The 20178-nt window shown below is 35.7% G+C and overlaps 9 protein-coding genes and 1 non-coding gene across 10 annotated transcripts; 6 read left to right on the top strand and 4 right to left on the bottom strand.

Moving 5' to 3' along the window:
• Positions 1–2319: 2319 nt before the first annotated feature.
• Positions 2320–4185, top strand: MUS81 (Mus81p; the record flags this gene model as incomplete). The annotated part of the gene is made up of 1 exon (XM_003667789.1): positions 2320–4185. The coding sequence occupies one exon, from the start codon at positions 2320–2322 to the stop codon at positions 4183–4185; it is 1866 nt and encodes a 621-aa protein (XP_003667837.1).
• A 102-nt stretch (positions 4186–4287) lies between these two features.
• On the bottom strand, positions 4288–5922 carry CIN10 (Cin10p; the record flags this gene model as incomplete). Its single annotated transcript, XM_003667788.1, has 1 exon — positions 4288–5922. The coding sequence occupies one exon, from the start codon at positions 5920–5922 to the stop codon at positions 4288–4290; it is 1635 nt and encodes a 544-aa protein (XP_003667836.1).
• Positions 5923–6620: 698 nt separating this feature from the next.
• RVS167 (amphiphysin) lies at positions 6621–8000 on the top strand (the record flags this gene model as incomplete). Its single annotated transcript, XM_003667787.1, has 1 exon — positions 6621–8000. One exon carries the CDS (start codon positions 6621–6623, stop codon positions 7998–8000), a length of 1380 nt encoding a protein of 459 aa, XP_003667835.1.
• A 792-nt stretch (positions 8001–8792) lies between these two features.
• On the top strand, positions 8793–10847 carry SAC7 (GTPase-activating protein SAC7; the record flags this gene model as incomplete). The annotated part of the gene is made up of 1 exon (XM_003667786.1): positions 8793–10847. The coding sequence occupies one exon, from the start codon at positions 8793–8795 to the stop codon at positions 10845–10847; it is 2055 nt and encodes a 684-aa protein (XP_003667834.1).
• A 258-nt stretch (positions 10848–11105) lies between these two features.
• UBA2 (E1 ubiquitin-activating protein UBA2) lies at positions 11106–13004 on the bottom strand (the record flags this gene model as incomplete). Its single annotated transcript, XM_003667785.1, has 1 exon — positions 11106–13004. The coding sequence occupies one exon, from the start codon at positions 13002–13004 to the stop codon at positions 11106–11108; it is 1899 nt and encodes a 632-aa protein (XP_003667833.1).
• A 321-nt stretch (positions 13005–13325) lies between these two features.
• NDAI0Atrna14G lies at positions 13326–13397 on the bottom strand. Its single transcript has one exon. It is a non-coding gene; the product is annotated as a tRNA-Gly (tRNA).
• Positions 13398–14007: 610 nt separating this feature from the next.
• Positions 14008–15015, top strand: SPT3 (transcriptional regulator SPT3; the record flags this gene model as incomplete). Its single annotated transcript, XM_003667784.1, has 1 exon — positions 14008–15015. One exon carries the CDS (start codon positions 14008–14010, stop codon positions 15013–15015), a length of 1008 nt encoding a protein of 335 aa, XP_003667832.1.
• A 222-nt stretch (positions 15016–15237) lies between these two features.
• On the bottom strand, positions 15238–16062 carry PNO1 (Pno1p; the record flags this gene model as incomplete). Its single annotated transcript, XM_003667783.1, has 1 exon — positions 15238–16062. One exon carries the CDS (start codon positions 16060–16062, stop codon positions 15238–15240), a length of 825 nt encoding a protein of 274 aa, XP_003667831.1.
• An 807-nt stretch (positions 16063–16869) lies between these two features.
• Positions 16870–18267, top strand: SHE9 (She9p; the record flags this gene model as incomplete). The annotated part of the gene is made up of 1 exon (XM_003667782.1): positions 16870–18267. The coding sequence occupies one exon, from the start codon at positions 16870–16872 to the stop codon at positions 18265–18267; it is 1398 nt and encodes a 465-aa protein (XP_003667830.1).
• Positions 18268–18670: 403 nt separating this feature from the next.
• Positions 18671–19951, top strand: RPT3 (proteasome regulatory particle base subunit RPT3; the record flags this gene model as incomplete). The annotated part of the gene is made up of 1 exon (XM_003667781.1): positions 18671–19951. One exon carries the CDS (start codon positions 18671–18673, stop codon positions 19949–19951), a length of 1281 nt encoding a protein of 426 aa, XP_003667829.1.
• Positions 19952–20178: the final 227 nt, after the last annotated feature.

Below are 20178 nucleotides of genomic sequence, written 5' to 3'. Positions count from 1 at the left end.
AGTTATGGTTGTCGTTGATAGATTTCGAAACGTGCTCATTTTGTGCCATGTAATAAGTGTATTGGTGCTAGAGGTGTTATTGATCTGCTATTTCGGTATGGTTTCTGTTATCATGGGTTTCCCCAAATCATTACCTCGGATAGAGACATTAGGTTTGTGAACAAGGCTTATCAGGAACTCACCAGCCGTTAGGAATTAAATTAGCTATGTCTAGTAGCAATCACCCTGCTACTGATGGTCAATCAGAACGAGTTATTCAAACATTGAATCGGTTATTACGCTCTTACTGCTCTACTTACTATGGTACCTGGGACAGGTTATTACCTCAAGTTGAATTTTGCTATAATGCTACGCCACACACATCATTAAAGGCATCACCCTTTGAAATTGATTTAGGATTCCTCCCAAACAACCCCACGATTGATACTCAACATGAATCCACTGCTCAATCAGAAACTATGCTCGAACTTACAAAGACATTGGCAGCCACTACAGAAGTAACTAAGGAAAGGCTAAAAGAAGCTGCTATTACGAACGAAACATTACAAAAATAAGGGGAGGAAGGATATACAGTTTAAGATTGGTGATTTTGTATTATTACATCGCGATGCTTATTTTTCTGCTGGTAAATACATGAAAATTCAACCATTATACGTTGGTCCGTTCAAAGTTGTCAAGAAAATTAATAATAATGCTTACGAACTAGACTCACCATCTGTTAGGAAACTTCATAGAACAATTAATATAGAATGGCTAAAAGAATTTAAACCTCGAGAAAGACAATACCCTAAGAATAAACCATTAACTGATATGGAACTAGAAAACGAATTGATGAAATTACAGCCGTTGTAGGATACTCACAAGATAAATCAACCCTGTATTGTCAAATGGCAGAAGTTGACCCAAGATTAACGGTAGACGTTCCAGAACGATTATTTAACAAAATACCCGGTTACAAAAAGAAAGCACTCATTGGTAACTTTATTCAGTTATGGAAACATTCCAAGATAGAGGGGGAAGATGTAATACAGGAAATAGGTACAAGGAACTCAATGAATAATCTAGCATCCACGAACCAAGTCTCAACTCCCATTAACCGGACATCGTCCAATAGACTTCGGTTCAGACCACATGCTCCAAGAAGAAAGATTAAGAAGTAATGACGTCATGGGAGAACATCATGGAATGTCATGGAATGACATGGAATGATAGAACATTATGAAACGTCATAGAATGTTTCAGATATGAAACAAGATGACGATAGATTATTCTAGGGTTTCCATCGAGAAATCATGGAAACTGTTAATGTTTCCAAACGTATATAAAGGACAGATCTTACACGTTTGACAAGATCTTTTGTACAATAGTTAGATATACTTTTATAATAGGATTTAAAAGAAAACAAGGATAATTCCACATTAAATTTTTTTGGAGGATCAGTGTTAGGGAAGTTAATCTGTTGAGAAGATTTGTTTTTGACAACGAGTCCTAATTACGGTTTACAATCTTTCTTAAATTGAAATGTAATCTTCATGAGATTAGTTCTTCACTCTCTAAGTAGAGTAACAGGCACGCGAATGCTATAAATGACCGAGAAATTATACCTGTTTTTCTTTTCTTTAATGAATGATATCTCTTCTTGTGATCAATTGCGTCGCTTGGTATAAAAGGTGATCAGTACATGATTGCATTCTTTTGAAGCCCGGGCTCGTGCCATAGTTTACGACGTGACATTCCTGGAACTTGGGAAAATATTTTTCCTCAGTATGCGACAATTGAACGATATTAGCACCAATTATTGTTGTGCTCGGTAGGGGAAAGGGAGGTCAGCTAAATCTGAAACAAACAGTTTCCTTGATTAGCTGTAGCAACAAGCTTTATAATGTGTTGGTCCAGCGTTTTATAGCCATTTCTAAAACGACACAGGAGGACTTGAAGCGTTAAGGGTTTGTTATTCATTATGCTTTTTTCGTCATTTGTTGTCGGGGCCATGTTAATGTCCATTCCAGAGCATAGGTCGCCCTATTACTGAGGAAAAAACCAAGCAGTAAAAAAGTCCACTTTACAAGTCATCAGTTTCTTATTTTATTTATTTCTCTATTAATTCATTTATTGGCTTTTAGTACGCACTAAATTATATAACATCCGTACACCTTCTCTTGAACATCAATGGACTTTTGAAAAGAGATCAATCTCTTGCAAGATTGTAAAGGAGGAGATAGCTCACTACAGTACATAGGGGGCTCACTGACTTATATATGCCTATCAATAGTTCGTCTACAATACCTAGGTGAAGATATTTTTAGTTGTGCCGCCCAGATGTGTCTTCCTGACAACCTGAAGGACTTATATTTGAAATTTTTACAAGAGCTAATCGATGGTCTTTCATCTCGACAAGAACAATTGAGTTTAACATATGACAAGGCCAAGAGGAACCTGAAGGAGACGGATGGTATTTTTTATTATCCAAAAGATTTGAAGAAAGTTAAAGGCATCGGTGATACTATAATCACCAGATTAGAGAAGAAACTTCATGAACACTGTGAAGATCTTGGGATCACACCGCCGGAATCCAGAGCACCAGCAAGAAACACAAGGGTAATTAAGAGAACTACAACGTTATTAAGAACAGAGAGTCAGGATGGGATACTCTGTGAGGAACCTGAAAAAAAGAAGACGAAAAGAGCATATATTCCAAAGAAAAAATCTGGTGGTTACGCCATCTTGTTAGTATTACTGGAATATAATGCTATCAATCGTGGTCTTACAAAAGATATAATTGTAGAGAACGCTCAAAAGTATGCAACTCATAGTATGAATGGTAATTTTGCGACAAAAAACTTTCATGGGGCATGGTCATCAATTTCTTCTTTAAAGAAACATAACTTAGTTCTTGAAAGTGGTCGTCCAAAAGTTTATACTTTAACTGAAGAAGGTGCGACGTTAGCGAATACTTTGAAGGTAGCTGATAAAATTATATTTGATAAAGAGATGCGAAATAGTGGGAAGAGTGCTGACTCTTCATTTAGAACAGATGATGAAAAAAGTGCAAATCTAAGTGATTTATTGAGTAAAGAGAAGATTCTTCATAGATCTGCCGATACTTTTCACAGCTCTTCTTTCCTGGATTATACATTCCAAGAGCAGCTTATATCGACAAGACCCACAGCTCAGAGAATGCACACACTTGCCGTTTCATCCCCGGCATCTGAACAACATAACATGGTACCAGTACCGAGGAATACATCTGCCATATCAACTTCCAGGACGAGTGCTCTGAGAAGGAGATATAATGGTATTAGTTACGAGATATGGCCGAAAGGAAATTATGAAATTTACCCAATTATTGATCACAGAGAAGTAAAATCTCAAAAGGATCGTGAATTTTTCTCGAATACATTTGCAACTAAAGGATTAAAGAATGAGATTCAACAATTAGCGCTAGGTGATATATTATGGGTAGCGAAAAATAAAAAGACAGGACGTCAATGTGTTTTAAATACAATAGTAGAAAGGAAACGTTTAGACGATCTTGCGGTTAGTATTAAAGATAATAGATTTATGGAGCAAAAAAATAGATTAGAAAAATCAGGATGTACTCATAAATATTATTTAATTGAAGAAACTATGGGTAATAATATCGGTAACATGGGCGAAGCATTGAAGACTGCGCTTTGGCTGATATTGGTTTATTACAGGTTTTCTATGATAAGAACGCTGGATTCTGATGAAACTGTTGAAAGCATCATCACGTTGAATACTATAGTAGAGCATTTTTATTCTAAGAAGGATATACTGGTTATATTTCCACATAGTGTAGAAAATCAAAATGATTTCAAGAAAACCTTGGATATGTTTAAAGAGGAATTCGAACGAAAAGGTAATATTGCATGCTGCCATAATTTTGTAAGTTTCCAAGAAGTGATGGGTAAAAGTGATATGAAAACAGTTGGGGAATTAACAATCATTGTACTGATGTACATAAAAGGTGTTTCATTGGAAAAAGCATTGGCAATCCAGTCCTTCTTCCCTACTCTAAATCATATCTTGCAGGGTTATAGGAAATGCCGCTCGCCAGGAGAGGCCAAATTACTGATGTTCACAAAATTAGGAGATGCCCCTGGTACCAAGAAGATTACGAAGAGTCTATCAGAAAAGATTTCAGACGTTTTCAGTACGTTATGACTTATAGACTAAAAATAAATAATAAATCATGAATATATATTCTTCGTTTCATAAATCGTCTATAGAGACTATAGAGATATATGACTATTTATAGGAAAAAAACTAATAATAATTCCTATAGACATTGTAAATATCAATACCATTTTCGAAGATTTTGCCAATTTCTTCTAACGAAAGACCTCTCACTTCTGGGTAGCAAAAGTAAATGAATATCCATGAAAATGTACTAAACATGGCAAATATTAACATAGTACTACTATCGCCAATCTTGTCAATAATTGACAAATAAGAGAGTGAAACGATGGCATTTGTAAGCCAATTGGTACATGAAATACAAGAAGCTCCAAAGGATCTTCTATTCAATGGTAAAAATTCCACACAACTCCAAGGAACAGTCCCCATGGCAGATGCATAGCCAGCGACAAAAATAACTATTGAAGTTAACAGTAGATTTAAATTATTTTTTTCGAAGCCAGTACTGCAAAGTAGCAACCCTATAATCATTATAACAACAGTGTAAAGCAACATACTTCTTTTACCAACTCTTTCGACATATCGTAGGGCAACGAAGGTGAATAAGAAATTGGTGATTGCAACTAGGATGGCAGGTAATAACGGGTCCTGTATATTCAATTTTGAAAATATTATTGGAGAATAGTACATAAATGCATTAAAACCTGTAACTTGTTGGAAAAACATCAATGTACAGCCGACCATTAACGCTCTTTTCGTTCTTGCTTCCATTTTATGTACATGCCTTTTCCTCTTTAAGCTTGACCGCTGATTGGGTAGTGATGAATATGAATTCGAAGGTTGTACTAGGTTGTTGATGACAGGAACCTCAATAGAGTTTGCTTGTGATAATATAGAACTATTCAAATTCATTAGGAATGATCTTGATTGCTGTAACAGTGGTTCATCTATATCATTATAGTGATTTAATTTACCTAGATCTATTATAAGTCTTCGAAGTTTCAAATTTATTTGATGAACTGATGCTCCGGGATATATCATCTTGAGAGCAGAATGGGCCTCAGGAAATTTCCCTCTTGTAACTAACCATCTAGGTGATTCTGGTATAAAATCAAGTAATGATATAAACATAATTGCAGGGATTGCAGAAATACCGAAAAGATACCTCCATGATTGAGATAAATCTCGTAAGACAAAAGCAAACATGTATGATAATAATTGACCGCCCGTTATTGCTACTGAATTTAATGTCAGCATAAATCCTCGAACGTTCGCAGGAGAAATCTCACTAAGATATATTGGTGTACACTGAGCAGCTACTCCAACAGCAATACCAACTATCAGTCGTCCAACTACTAAGAATAGTAAGGATCTTGAAAGGGCCATCCATATCCCAGAAATGATAAATACCATACAACATATGGCAAGGGTTATTCGTCGACCACAACGATCAGCTAGAGGAAACGCTATAATAGAACCTAGAAAGGAACCTATACTAGTTATAGATGTGATAATCTCTCTATTGAAATCTGTTAGTGATGGACGTGATAAATCTTCAGGTTTTAAATTCAACAAAACACCAGATATCACACCTGTATCGTACCCGAATAATAGTCCACCTACTGTTGAACCTACGAAGATTAAGCTAGTTTTTAAATCAATTGAATACGGTAATTGTTCGATATCATCGGCAGTTGTACAAGTTAGCTGTGAAAATGTGGAATATAGGTCAGAGTAAATATCTTCGACGGAACCAGTTGACATAGTTTACCTTTTTGGAACTGCAAAACAGACGAGAAAGATATAACAATGAGATGCTTCAAGGTACCCTTAAGTAGAACGTTAGATCTCAGTTACGTGATACTTGAAGGTAATGAGCAGGTATAATATCCAATTATCTCATCGCTTATCTAGCCGAAACTGTCTTGTTATTTTTACATGTATGACCCCGGATTTATATTATTTCCTTTCGATCTGACATTCGTTTATACGAAACGCCTTCGGAAGTAATAACAGATACATTTCAGTCGAGAAAGAAGTGCTTAAGTCTACATATTCTACACATATGGATTCTTCACATTTGAACTTAATGACTATACCAGTTATTTGGTATTGCCCTGTTATAATCCTTGTTATAGTCTCCGCTTTATCATTATAAATTATTTATCACCATAACCGCAGGGTGGCGCACGTGATAACTAAAAGTGGACTATTTATTTATTTATTTATTTATTTTGTTGTCAACGTCGCCGCGGAACCTTTTTTAAAGGAAAGGAGAGGTAAATTGGAAAATTCAAGAAAAGAACTCAATCCCTGCATGAACCTGTTTAAGGAAATCTTCATATACGATAAAAGTGAGTAAGCAGATATATCTGTCTAACAACTTTTCATCGCATAGTTAACCAAAAGTGGGTAAAAAAAAGCTTTTAAGGCATTGGAAGTGAAATAACTGTTACCACATAATGAGTTTTAAAGGTTTTACTAAGGCAATTTCAAGGGCACCTCAGTCCTTCCGCCAGAAATTCAAGATGGGAGAACAAACTGTAGACCCTGTTTATGAAGATGCAGAACGTCGTTTCAAAGAATTAGAAGATGAAACAAAGAAATTGAGTGAAGAATCCAAGAGATACTCCGCCGCTGTCACGGGGATGTTAACCCATCAAATTGGGTTTGCAAAGGCAATGGAGGAAATCTTCAAACCTATCAGTGGGAAAATGAGTGATCCTAATGCTACTGTTCCCGAGGATAATCCAGATGGTATTGAAGCCAGTGAACAATATAGAACTGTGGTGGCTGAATTACAAGAAACGTTGAAACCAGATTTGTTGCTTGTTGAAGAGAAAATCATTAAACCCTGCCAAGAATTATTGAAAATTATCACATATATCCGTAAGATGGCAACAAAGAGAAACCATAAGAAACTAGATCTTGATAGACGTTTAAATACCTATAATAAATATGAAAAGAAAAAAGAACCAAATGCTAAAGATGAAGAAAGAATGTACAAAGCTGAAGCTGAGATGACAGTGGCTCAACAAGAGTACGATTATTATAATGAAATGCTTAAGACCCAATTACCAATATTATTTGGTTTAGAAGCTCAGTTCGTCCAACCTTTGTTTGTTTCATTCTATTACATGCAATTGAACATTTTCTACACATTATATAATAGATTTCAAGATATGAAGATCCCATATTTTGATTTAACTACTGATATAATGGAAGCTTTCATTGCCAAGAGAGGTAACATCGAAGAACAAACAGATGCATTGACCATCACACATTTTAAGATTGGTTACTCGAAGGCTAAATTAGAAATGACGAGAAAACGTTATGGTGCAGGTGCAACTGTAGGAGAATCGGAATCTCCAAGTTATCCAGGAACTCCAACAAGTCCAGCTTCTCCATATGGTTCACAAACTGGATTTGCCGGATATAACCAACAGCAACAACAACCTGGGGCATATGGAATGCAATCCCCTCCAGCCACAGGAGGATACCAACAACCTGCTTATGGTGCAGCTGGTGCAGCTGGTGCAGCCGCTATGGGCCAACCTGGTTTCCAACAACTGCAACAACCACAACCACAAGCTGCCGCTCCTCCTCCTTATCCTACTTCTGGAATGCCTCCAACCGCAGGTTCCATGGCTGCACCAGGTGTAGAGACTGTTACAGCATTATATGATTATCAAGCTCAAGCCGCTGGTGACTTAAGCTTCCCAGCTGGTGCAGTTATCGAGATTGTTGAGCGTACATCTGATGCCAACGAATGGTGGACTGGTAAGTACAATGGACAACAAGGTGTTTTCCCTGGTAACTATGTCCAAGTGAATAAAGTGTAACATGCATGCTAAAAGGAATATGAAAGTTATTTTTACTTTATTTGTAACGAGCCGCCTTATTTCAATATATCTATACTATATATATATATATATATATATGGTCCATTTTAGATCCGTATATTCCTTGTTATGCTAGACGTTTTTCCGATATCTATAAATATTATATAATTATTGCGTCTGACCCATTCTATTATGTGATAATTTAAGGAACAATCAAACAAACAATATCATGTTTAATTCAGACATGTTTACCTGTCTTCATTCTTCACTTTTTACCCAAATAGTATAAAAAGACGTTAATTTCATTAATTTCAAAATACCCTTTAACTGCATTGGGAAATATACAAGCCCAGCATTACCCGATTGGGGAATATTAACGCGTCTTTAACGACGTGTTTTTCACTGAATTTTAAAAATTGGGAATTCGACCGGCTTTGAAATTCTTCTGCACAAGGACCAATTTGGCTTATCACATCTCTTTAAGAGCTCTTGGAAGTATTGAGATAGCTCAAGTATCGATAACAAAATATCTAAGTCAAGGTGTGTGAACTACTCGATCAATATCGGAATACATTACTACTACTGGTTATTTTTATGGAACATAGAACTAGCATCTCATCCGCTATATTTACTGATAAATATCACTCCCCGATTAGGCTAACATACTAAACTAGTATTTAAGCTGTTTTCTTTACCTCAGAAAGTAGCGAATATTTACAACCTAGCTGCAACTGGAAAACCTAAAAAAATTGTTGCTATCTGATCTATTTCTTATTTAAGGGAAAAACGAAAATGGTGGCATCTTTATCGAAAAAGACTTTGAAAAGTAATAACCCATCACCAACGAAAAGCCATGTCCCAGAGTTCTGGAAACAGTTCTTAAATAATCCAAAGAGTATGTCATCAGATTCTCTCTCACCTCCAAAAAATTCACAAAATCAATCACTGCAGAAAAGACCATCAATGTCCTCAAGAGCTCATTCTTTTAACACACCATCATCGAACCGTGATAGAAATTCTCCTACTAAGGTACCGACTAACTTATCAAACTCTAACTATAAAAATTATAGAGATGCTTTCCTTTCTAATAAAAATGATTTTACCGGCAGAGTATTCGGTGTCTCATTATCAAAATCATTAAGTGTAGCAAGTGCAGAAGTGATAGTTCAAAGTGAATTAGTAAGTTTTGGTCGCATCCCCATCGTCGTAGCTAAATCAGGCGCATATTTAAAGGCAAACGCTTTGGAAACAAAGGGTATCTTTAGAATTGCTGGGAATGGGAAACGTGTTAAAGAATTACAATTTATTTTCTCATCTCCTCCTGATTATGGCACCAAATTTAATGATTGGGATGGTTATACTGTTCATGATGTGGCTTCTTTACTTCGAAGGTTCTTGAATAATTTGGAAGAACCTCTAATACCGTTATCGTTATATGAAGAATTTAGAGCACCGTTAAGGGAAAGACCGAGGATATTGAAACATATGCTTAATCATAATGTCTCACATCCAAAAAGTAATAATGATTCAAGTGACCAAGTAGGGAAAATAAAGGAGGGGGAAAAGCAACTGTCCACAGATGAACCTGCTAACATTGAAAAAACGACTGAAGCTATAGGTGCAGAGAAAAATGATGTTTCCCAATCTAATGAACAGGATACAAAAGGTAATGATGGAGATGAAGAGAAGGAGGAAGGTGAACCTGATATTTCTGAGGAGAAAAGAAAAAGAAAAATCCGTCATAAGAAAAGACTAACTCGTGATATAAGAGCTGCAATTAAGGATTACGAAAGTTTATTTACAAAACTATCGAACGATTCCAAACAATTGACCATATATTTATTAGACTTATTGAGCCTTTTTGCTAGACAGTCCCAATTCAACTTAATGTCAGGTAGAAATCTGGCAGCAATTTTCCAACCTTCGATCTTGTCCCATCCACGACATGACATGGATCCAAAGGAATATGAACTATCCAGACTTGCTGTGGAATTTTTAATCGAATATTCTTATAAATTGTTGCCACATTTACTAAAATTGGCAAAAGAGGAGCAACAGAACAAACTTTCCCCTAAAACTGCTACGATAACCACAACAGATGAAAATAATAGTACAGAAGTGTTGAAAAAATCTCCTTCTAAGCCTATTAATATTTCTCCTAGCACAAGCGCCATTAAGAACAATGCATTAACAAATAAGAGCTCAAGAGAATTACTGTCCGCTTCTTCACCAAAACTGATACGTTTTGATTCCTCTCAAAATACTAATAGAATTCCCAAAATAACAAATTCTAATTCATTAAAACTGCCGAAACAAAGAAGAAATCATTCCAAATCAATAGGCTCCGCCGCAGTACCTCCTGACGTCATCGCAAGTAATAAGAGAAGAACAAGATTGTTTCCATGGTTACACAAACCTGGTATTTTGAGTGACAATGGAGACTTCACCACCACTGAAGGTGAAGGAGAAGAATACGATGAAGAAAATATTGATATATCGGGACAATCACCTATGAGTATTAATTCAAATTCCCTCGCTGCACGTAGACAAAGCAATAATCATACTTTACTAAGCGTTTCTAGGGCAAATCGTTCACTAAGTGGGAACAGTACTACTTCATCCTTTAATGTTCGTCCAATATCTATGATCATAACTGGTAACGGTAGTAGTATCACCCAAGACAATAAATCGAACGATTCATTGGTAACTAATGAAGATGATTCAGGAAAAGCAGTGTTTAGAAAAGCGTCTGATGATAAGTCAGCTACTGATCGTGCCGTCCGTTCGAAAAAGAGGGAATCCTGGTTTCAACGTCTAGCTCATTCTGGGTCGTCAACAAGAGATTGAAAGAAACCCAAGCATTTATTTACATATTTAGTATGGATTTCTATTCCCGGGAAAGGTAAATAATATAACTTGAAAAGTTATACAAAATATATGGACTTTTTTTTATATAGCATCTTCTTATGTATACTATAATTTATTTATAAGAGCTATATACTCACTCATCAATTGTTTGTAAATTCATTATAATAGAAAGCTTCCGTACTGGAAGAAGCAGATCCATTTTATACAGTTTTTTCGAGGCTTTATAGAGCACATCAATTAATCAAGTTCAATAATAGCGTTATCATCGAATTGGCCTGCAACCTTAGCCTTCTTATTATCTGATTCGAAACCATTATCTAGCTCTGAAATACTTCTTTTGGTTCCAGTTGATGGTTGTGCCTCGTCATCGTCTAAAATTATAACTGCTCCATCATTACCGCCAACTTTTTCTTTTGAGGTTTCACGTTCTGCTTCATTTTCTTCAGGTTCAGCGGATGACGGTTTTATCCAAGTAATATCCAATTCTGGTAGTATAATTTTTGGTATATTTTGTCCTGAAATTTCATTTCTGAGTTCAAGATATAATTCTAATGGTTTTCGGCACATTCCAGCATCGTTTTCCTCTTCATCGCAAAAAAATAGAAGGGATCCATTTTTCAAATTAACGTCGTCCAAGGAACGATCAACCATATCATCAAAATCATAATCAACCAATAACCTTTGTTCACTTAGGTCTAATAATGAGATATCTTCAGAGAAACCATATTTGGAACGTAACTCAGCGATGAATTCTTTCAGCGTAATCGTCGGATCACTCACAATAACAACGCCTCTAGTCACTTTTGTACAGACGGCACATTCACAGTTTGGTCTAGCTAGAGTAGGGTTGGAAATATAACGATCCTGAGAGAGATTACTTGCTTTAGCTGTCATTGCCATATTTAAATCCAATGGCGTCTTAACAGGTGCATATTTTAGCAAATTCAAGACGCGAAGTGAAACAAGTGCTGATAAACCTGCAATGATGGCATTTGTAGTGGCAATAGCTGGGATAATATTACCTGCAATCTGTTTGATGTCGAAAACTGATTGTAGAGGAATATCGAAAATGTGTGATCTGATATTTGCTGCTGTTGCAACAAACTCTAAAGTATCTTGATCATCTTTATCAAATTCTATTGTATGTTCTTTTTTCATACGTTCCATTAATTTGCCAGTTATGCTCAAAAACATGGATAATTGTTCGTTAATATTCCATACCGAGTTGTTATTTAGATGCAAGTCCTTCTTACTTTCGTTCATCGACGCATCTAATTGTGTTTTTGTTAAGGGAGTCGGTTTAGTTCTTGTTTTCCACAAATTTTCAATCAATAATAACTTTTCGATATCGTGAATGAATAATTTTTCAACGATTTCTGGAATACGTGATTTATCGCCAAATGTTATAATTTTTTGTAATTCATGCAATTCGTTAGTTTCTTGCTTGATTCTTTTAATTTCTTCAACATCATCAGTTCCCCACTCTTTGGTTCCATCTTCCTCTTCCTCATTTGATGTTGATTCCGCAGAAAATATTTGATTAAAAAGAAAATTCTTGGCCCAAACGATACAATGGATCGGTTGAGATGGAGTTGACCTAATGGTACACACGGGGAAAGTTTTTGGAGTCTCCTTCTTGGTACAATCAAAACATTCAGTTTTACCTGGTATAATCGGTTGAATATAACCATCGAATCCCGAAGTACCTGATTCTAGTAATGGTGTTTGTAAAAATTGTGACATCTTATTGACGTATCGTCTTGCTGATAAATTATCTAGCGCGTTAAAGATGATATCGAATTGATGAAACCAATGCAGCGGGAATTCATTAGTGTCCATAATATTACCTTGATATGGGACCAATTTGGAGTTACTGAAATGCTGTACAGCTTTCACAGCAGTTGTAGATTTTGGTTGTTTGATGTCACGCTGTCTGAAAAGAAATTGCCTATTCAAATTGGAAAGGTCGATGGTATCTAAATCAACAATATGAATTTCACCAAATTCCATTAGGATCAAGTCCTTTAATAATTCTGATCCAATACCGCCGGCACCAACCAGTAGGCATTTCGTGGAACGTAGTTTGTCATAGCTTTCTTGACCTACAATTTTCACAATATTAGTTTCTCTTGGCATTTTGTAGAATTAGGGAAAACACTGAGGATATATATCTTGTTTAAGCCACGAGTTTTGACTGAGTGATCTATCTTTTCAAGATTCCTTCTTCGAAACTTTTTCAAATATCGTGATTCTTCAGAGTTCAACAAAGTTTAATTTAAAACAGGTAAAGTTGATGTAACGCGCTAACAAATGTGAACATCAACAATATCCGAAATGAATTAGAAGACCATTTAAGAATAAAAACTGCAAGTAGCTTTAATACTCGACATCATTCGTTCCTTATTATAAGAAAAAGGTACTTTACTTTGAAGTCTGTTATAAAAAATATCAAAAAAATGCGCAAGCCGGGAATCGAACCCGGGCCCCATGCTTGGGAAGCATGGATTCTAACCACTGAACTACTTGCGCGAACTTGGTTGTTTAATAAGGTGGTCCGACATTGGAATAAACATAAAGATGCTGCGATTCTTCTCGATACCAAATTGGAAAACTTATTGTGCTCATTGAGAAAAGATCTTTGATACCAAGAATTATGTTCACATGGCAATGATTATATTCGATTTGGCTTGATATTGTAGTAGGCTATCATACGTCTTTAATAGATGCCTCGATTATACTCCGATCCGCAACCATGAACAGGGAGCTGTGCGGAAATATTTTTTGGGGAGATATAAATCTGAGTGAATCATCAAAACGATTATAAGTATATCATCAGGATTCTATAAAAGTTTCTTAGTACAACTCATCTATATTATTTAGTCTCTTTCATTACTTCGGAATATGCACAATTTGTTGATGTTGGTGCGTTTATTTCACTACATACCATGCCAGAATGTATTAAAAAATTTAACCTACATACTTAGCGCCGAAATTAGCAGGTAGAATGATTCTTAGAATGATCAAGTTTTGAAAGGTTAACTAACAAGGTTATTTAGCAGCTATCTTCAAAATATCTTACTAAAGAAGTAAGCTAGACTTTCACTTTGATAGGACACAAGCCATACAGTCCATCTCCTTAATGATAGACAACAAATATAAATATAGAGTGGAGATCCAACAAATGATGTTCGTTTCTGGTGAAACGAATGATCCTCCACCAGAAACCACATCATTAATAGAGGATATCGTCCGAGGGCAAGTAATTGAAATCTTGTTACAAGCTAATAAAACTGCACATTCTAGGGGGAGCAAAAGTATACTACCTGAAGATGTCATTTTCTTAATCAGACATGATAAAGCTAAGGTCAATAGACTAAGAACGTACCTTTCATGGAAGGATTTAAGAAAGAATGCGAAGGACCAAGATGCTGCAGCCAACGCTACAGCAGCAGCTGGAGGTGGTGTTGGTGGAGCAGACGATGATGATTTGAAGAAAGTTGGAGATAAAGATGATAAAGATGGTGGGAATATGATGAAAGTTAAAAAATCACAGATTAAATTACCTTGGGAAGTACAGTTTATGTTTAATGAACAACCTCTGGAGAATAATGATGACGATCAAGAACTAGACGAGGATGAAAGGGAAGCCAATTTTACCACGTTGAAACGGTTGAAGATGGCAGATGATAGGACGAGAAATATGACTAGAGAAGAATATGTGCATTGGTCAGATTGTCGACAAGCAAGTTTTACATTTAGAAAAAATAAAAGATTCAAGGATTGGTCCGGTATATCACAATTGACAGAGGGTAAACCGCATGATGATGTTATTGATATCCTTGGTTTCTTAACTTTTGAAATAGTATGTTCATTGACAGAAGCTGCATCAAAAATAAAGAAAAGAGAGCAACTTTTACAAAGTGAAAAAGCAAAACGTCAACAATCTTTACATCAGGATTTAAATTTTGAAGTCGCCACTTTACATAGAAAGAAACGATTATTCGATGGGCCTGATAATGTCGTAAATCCCTTAAAAGCAAAACATATAGAGGAGGCATGGCGTGTGTTACAGACGATCGATATGAAACACAGAGCATTAACAAATTTCCGAGGGAACAAATTAACTTCGAGACCTGCAATTATGTAAAAGTGCCTCAAAAAGACAAGAGATAAAAGCCGGATTAGAGTATGCTGCATCACTTGTTTTGCCATAGTGCAACCTGTTGTATAGACTACATCGTAAATATTGAAGATGATTTATTTATTTTACTAATCTTTTTTTCCCCTGGAAATTATAGAAAACATAGTAATAGTCATGAAGTAGATACTTTATTAATATACAGAATTAGAGTTTTCTTATACCATGCTACTAATAACGTTCTTTTAATCTAGAAGCAACAGTACGTAGATTACCATACACTTTACCTGGTGGTGAACCTAAAATCAAACTAACAACAGATTCTCTGGCCATTCTGATATGTGTAAACCCCCCAAGGATATGGATCTTAGTGTCTGCTAAGACTATTCTTGTTCTGGTTGCATTTTCAATGGCAAACTTTGTCTTACCATCTTTACCGGCAATACGACCAATAGCTCTTGACAAATGGTCCCCAGTCAATGTTTTCACATCTTTAATTTCAAAAGTTTCAATATATAAATCATCTAATCTTAACAATGCAATAGAATCATCCAAATCAAATCCCAATGTGAAGGCTTTAATAAAATCGGCACCTTTTTGTAAAGCACCTGGATCAGTCGTATGTTTTGGATGAGTTCTCAATTCCACAGATTTAGTTTTCAAATTCATTCTAACTTGTAATTTCAAATGATCTACTAAAGGAGGATATATCTTAGTCCAACTGTTTCTTAGAGGAGTCATTCTATGAGGTGGTACAGCGATTTTTCTACTTTCTAGCTTAACTTTCGTACTACCTTTTTGGTTAGCTGAACTGAAACGTGGTTTCCCTTGTTCATCGAGCACAACACCTTTAGATTCTTTCTTTTGTCCTTGTATTTTTGTAGGAGGTCCTCCTGAAGGGAGAGCTGCTGTTTCTTCTTGGTCTATTAAGACGTCGTCGTCATCGTCGTCGTCTTCCTCTATTTTCTCAGTGTTGTTTAAACCGATTATTCTACTAGAAGTTGTTGCATTTGCATGCAAGGTTTCAGAGTTTTTTAGTGCGGTAGGTGCAACCATTTTTTTAATTTGCAGTTGTCTGTTAATGATACTTTAATGATAGGGTCTTTATATTAAACTAAATACTGTGTTGAAGGTCAGGCAAATTTGTAAATTCATGTCAAATAGTTATTCAGGATAAGATTAAGATGAGATGAGATGAGATGAGCTTACTCTTGTTTTCCAAAATTTTTTTTTTCCAAAATTTTTCAAAACGCTACCCGGAAATGGTCTAAGTCGGGCTGGGCGGTTAATCTAATTAGAATACATATTGTACACCTACAAATTAAGATCATAAGTAGGGGAGAATGCAGCGTGTTCTTCCTTAGGCCATTATAAATATGTGATTCATGAACGGCGTGGTTTCTTTTTCATAAATTATTATATTGTCATTAAAAAGAGTCTGAATTAGACCCATTTAAGTCTTGTAGAAAATATTGTTGGTACCTCTATTGCTAATCTTCCAGAGAAGTCTCTTTTTTGGGAGTTGCGAATTACATGATATTAAATATATCGGATGATGGAATAGCAAATACATCTTGGCATTTATCTAATGTCCTTCTTTAATTTTTAATATCGCCATTCAAAGATATCTATCATCTGTATGAAAATTCTCTGGTATATATCCTCCTCCCTCGGTAGATTAACGAATGAATTTCAAATTTCTCCGAGATGAGTCCGGTTCTACCAAGGAAGTCATGATATGTAACGTTAAGCTTATCATTGCTTAATCAAAAAAGAAGTACCTGTTAGTCAACGGTTTGCTGGGTTTATATCTATATCATATAATAAAAGGCACTCAACCTACATATATATATCCTATGTTAAATGATAACAAGGAGTTTGTCGTTACCAGGTAGAACACTGATTCAATCTCGAACACTATTGAATATCATTTCTTCATATCGAATAACATCACGACAATTCAATACGACCGGCAACGGATTTCAACAATCGAATGAGACCCCACTAAAGAAGAAAATATTAGAGTCTAAAAAGAAGCTAATTAATGAACAGAAATGGCTGGAAACTAAATTAAAACTATCAAGTTTCAAAAAAATGACTAAATCATTCCGTGATCAATCGAAATATCATATCGATAATATGAAAAAATCAATAAGGCAAGCCAACGAAAAGATTGCAGCTCAAGAAAAGGAACAACAAGATTCTAGATTGAATTATAATGAAGATGTAAATACTCACGAAAAGATTAAAGATTTACCATCGGAAAGAGAATTGAATAGGAAAAAATGGTCAAGGAAATTGGAATTTTATCTGGACTCTTTACAAGAAACATTATTTACCGCAACTAGAGCTCTCAATGATGTTACCGGCTATTCTTCAATTCAAAAATTGAGGAATAGCATTCTTATTATGGAACAAAAATTGGATACTATCAAGAAAGAGGTTAAAGTATGTAAATCTGAGTATGCTGATGCAATTGAACGAAGAACGCAATCACAAAAAGAATTGAATGAATTGCTACAACGAAAAACTTCTTGGTCTCCTACTGATTTGGAACGGTTCACGCAACTTTATAAGGATGACTCGTCTAATTCGAAGCGTGAAAGTAAATTGAAAGAAAAAGTTAAGGATATTGAACTTAAAGAGGAGCAATTAAATGAAGAGTTATATAGAGCAATATTGACTAGGTACCACGAAGAACAGATATGGTCCGATAAGATTAGGAGAACATCAACTTGGGGGACATTTTTATTGATGGGAATGAATATCTTTCTTTTCCTTATTTTGCAACTGTTATTAGAGCCATGGAAAAGAAGAAGGCTTACTAGGTCCTTTGAAGATAAAGTGAAAATTGCATTAGACAAATACTCTCTCGAACATAACCTGAAACTAGCTGAGATGATTTCAGAGAATGCTAATATTAAAGCTCGATCGGATGATATTAAGAAAGGAATCTTGGCCGAACTAGAAGAAGAAGATAGTACTTCCACAGTAAACTCAGAAGAAAGCCAATTGATACCTAGCCCTATAAAAGAAGAACCTATTGGCGATACTGGGCTTCTAGTTGCGGGAGCTCGCTCAGCCAACGAACGCATTCGCATTTCATTCCATATATTGCTAAACTGGTTTTCACAGCTTGCCAGAAAATTAAAGAGATTGCCATTTTTTGATTTACAAAAAAGTACAGAGTTTACTACTTTAGAAGTATACATTTATTCCAGCATTGTTCTTTCATTGGGAACCTTTGTTGCCCGCATATAGTGCATTTCATATTACGCTCTGTCACTGTGTGCCGTATTATCAGTATATATCCTATCTTAGAAACCATGTAAATAAGCACTTAGATAAGAACAATATAAAATGACTATAACACGTGCTCTCTCTATATGTATTAGGTGTTTCGTATTTTGTATACATTCGGCCTCTTTGTAGATTTTTTAATGACATGTATTCTTGACGATTATGAGTGACGTTTGTTGGCGGCGCCGTGTAGAATTACATTTTTAGATTTATTAAATGGGAACCTGCCCTTTAAAATATCCGGTGGCAAACTTCAATATATGCAAGTATTTTAAAATCAAAAGAGATCCACATATTCTGAAGCTGTTATTAAAGGAAGCTACCATTAAGTTAGGAACAAATAACCACATAGTTATCAGGAACAATGGAAGAACTAGGAATTGCCCCATCTTCAGAAAACGTTGCTGCAGAAAAGCCAACATCTAAGTCATATAGTACCCTTTTATCTCAACTGAACAAAGACAGTGCCACTAGTGCAAGTAATGGTAACGCAGATGTATACTTGAAATTAAAGAAATTGGAAAGGGAATACGAACTATTAACTTTACAAGAAGACTATATTAAAGATGAACAACGTCATTTGAAACGTGAACTATTGCGAGCTCAAGAAGAAGTGAAAAGAATCCAATCTGTTCCCCTTGTTATAGGCCAATTTTTGGAACCAATCGATCAAAATACAGGGATTGTATCAAGTACTACAGGGATGAGTTATGTCGTTAGAATACTATCAACCTTAGATCGTGAATTGTTAAAGCCTTCCATGTCCGTCGCATTACATCGTCATTCAAACGCTTTAGTTGATATCTTGCCTCCAGATTCTGATTCTAGTATATCTGTCATGGGTTCCAATGAAAAACCAGATGTTACATATGCTGATGTTGGTGGGCTAGATATGCAAAAGCAAGAAATAAGAGAAGCGGTTGAATTACCATTGGTCCAAGGTGATCTATACGAACAAATCGGTATTGATCCACCAAGAGGTGTTTTACTATATGGTCCACCTGGAACCGGTAAGACTATGTTAGTTAAAGCAGTGGCCAATAGTACCAATGCTGCATTTATCAGAGTGAATGGTTCTGAATTTGTTCATAAATATTTAGGTGAAGGTCCAAGAATGGTTCGTGATGTTTTCAGATTGGCCAGAGAAAATGCACCATCTATTATATTTATCGATGAAGTTGATTCCATTGCAACAAAACGTTTCGATGCCCAAACCGGTTCTGATCGTGAAGTGCAGCGTATTTTAATTGAACTATTGACACAAATGGACGGGTTTGACCAATCGACTAATGTGAAGGTTATTATGGCAACTAATAGAGCCGACACTTTAGATCCTGCGCTTTTGAGACCAGGTAGATTAGATAGAAAAATTGAATTCCCATCTTTGCGTGACAGACGTGAACGTCGTTTAATTTTTGGTACAGTTGCTAGTAAGATGTCGCTGGCGCCAGAAGCTGACTTAGATTCATTAATTATTCGTAACGACTCTCTATCTGGTGCTGTTATTGCGGCCATTATGCAGGAAGCAGGCCTGCGTGCTGTGAGGAAGAATAGATATGTTATTCTTCAAAGCGATCTTGAAGAAGCATATACTGCCCAAGTGAAGACAGACAACGATGTTGACAAGTTTGATTTCTATAAATAATGTGTTAAAAATACTATGTCGTGCCCATTTCTTCAAGAGGAAACGGTTTATAACCTTTTTCCCAAGAGGCACAAGTATATAATATACGTATCAAAGACATAACATTATATTTATAATCTTATCAAAATAACATAATTAATAGAAAGTGTCTTCATGTTGGCGTGTAAGTAGATATGCGAAACTTTTTTACAAATGAGATATTAGTGTCTATATAACTCACGTTCATC

This window comes from Naumovozyma dairenensis, chromosome 1 (genome assembly GCF_000227115.2).
Source record: "Naumovozyma dairenensis CBS 421 chromosome 1, complete genome".
Taxonomy (NCBI): Eukaryota; Fungi; Ascomycota; class Saccharomycetes; order Saccharomycetales; family Saccharomycetaceae; genus Naumovozyma; species Naumovozyma dairenensis.
The sequence above is the reverse complement of the archived record's forward strand: the minus strand, read 5'-3'. Positions and strand labels throughout refer to the sequence as shown.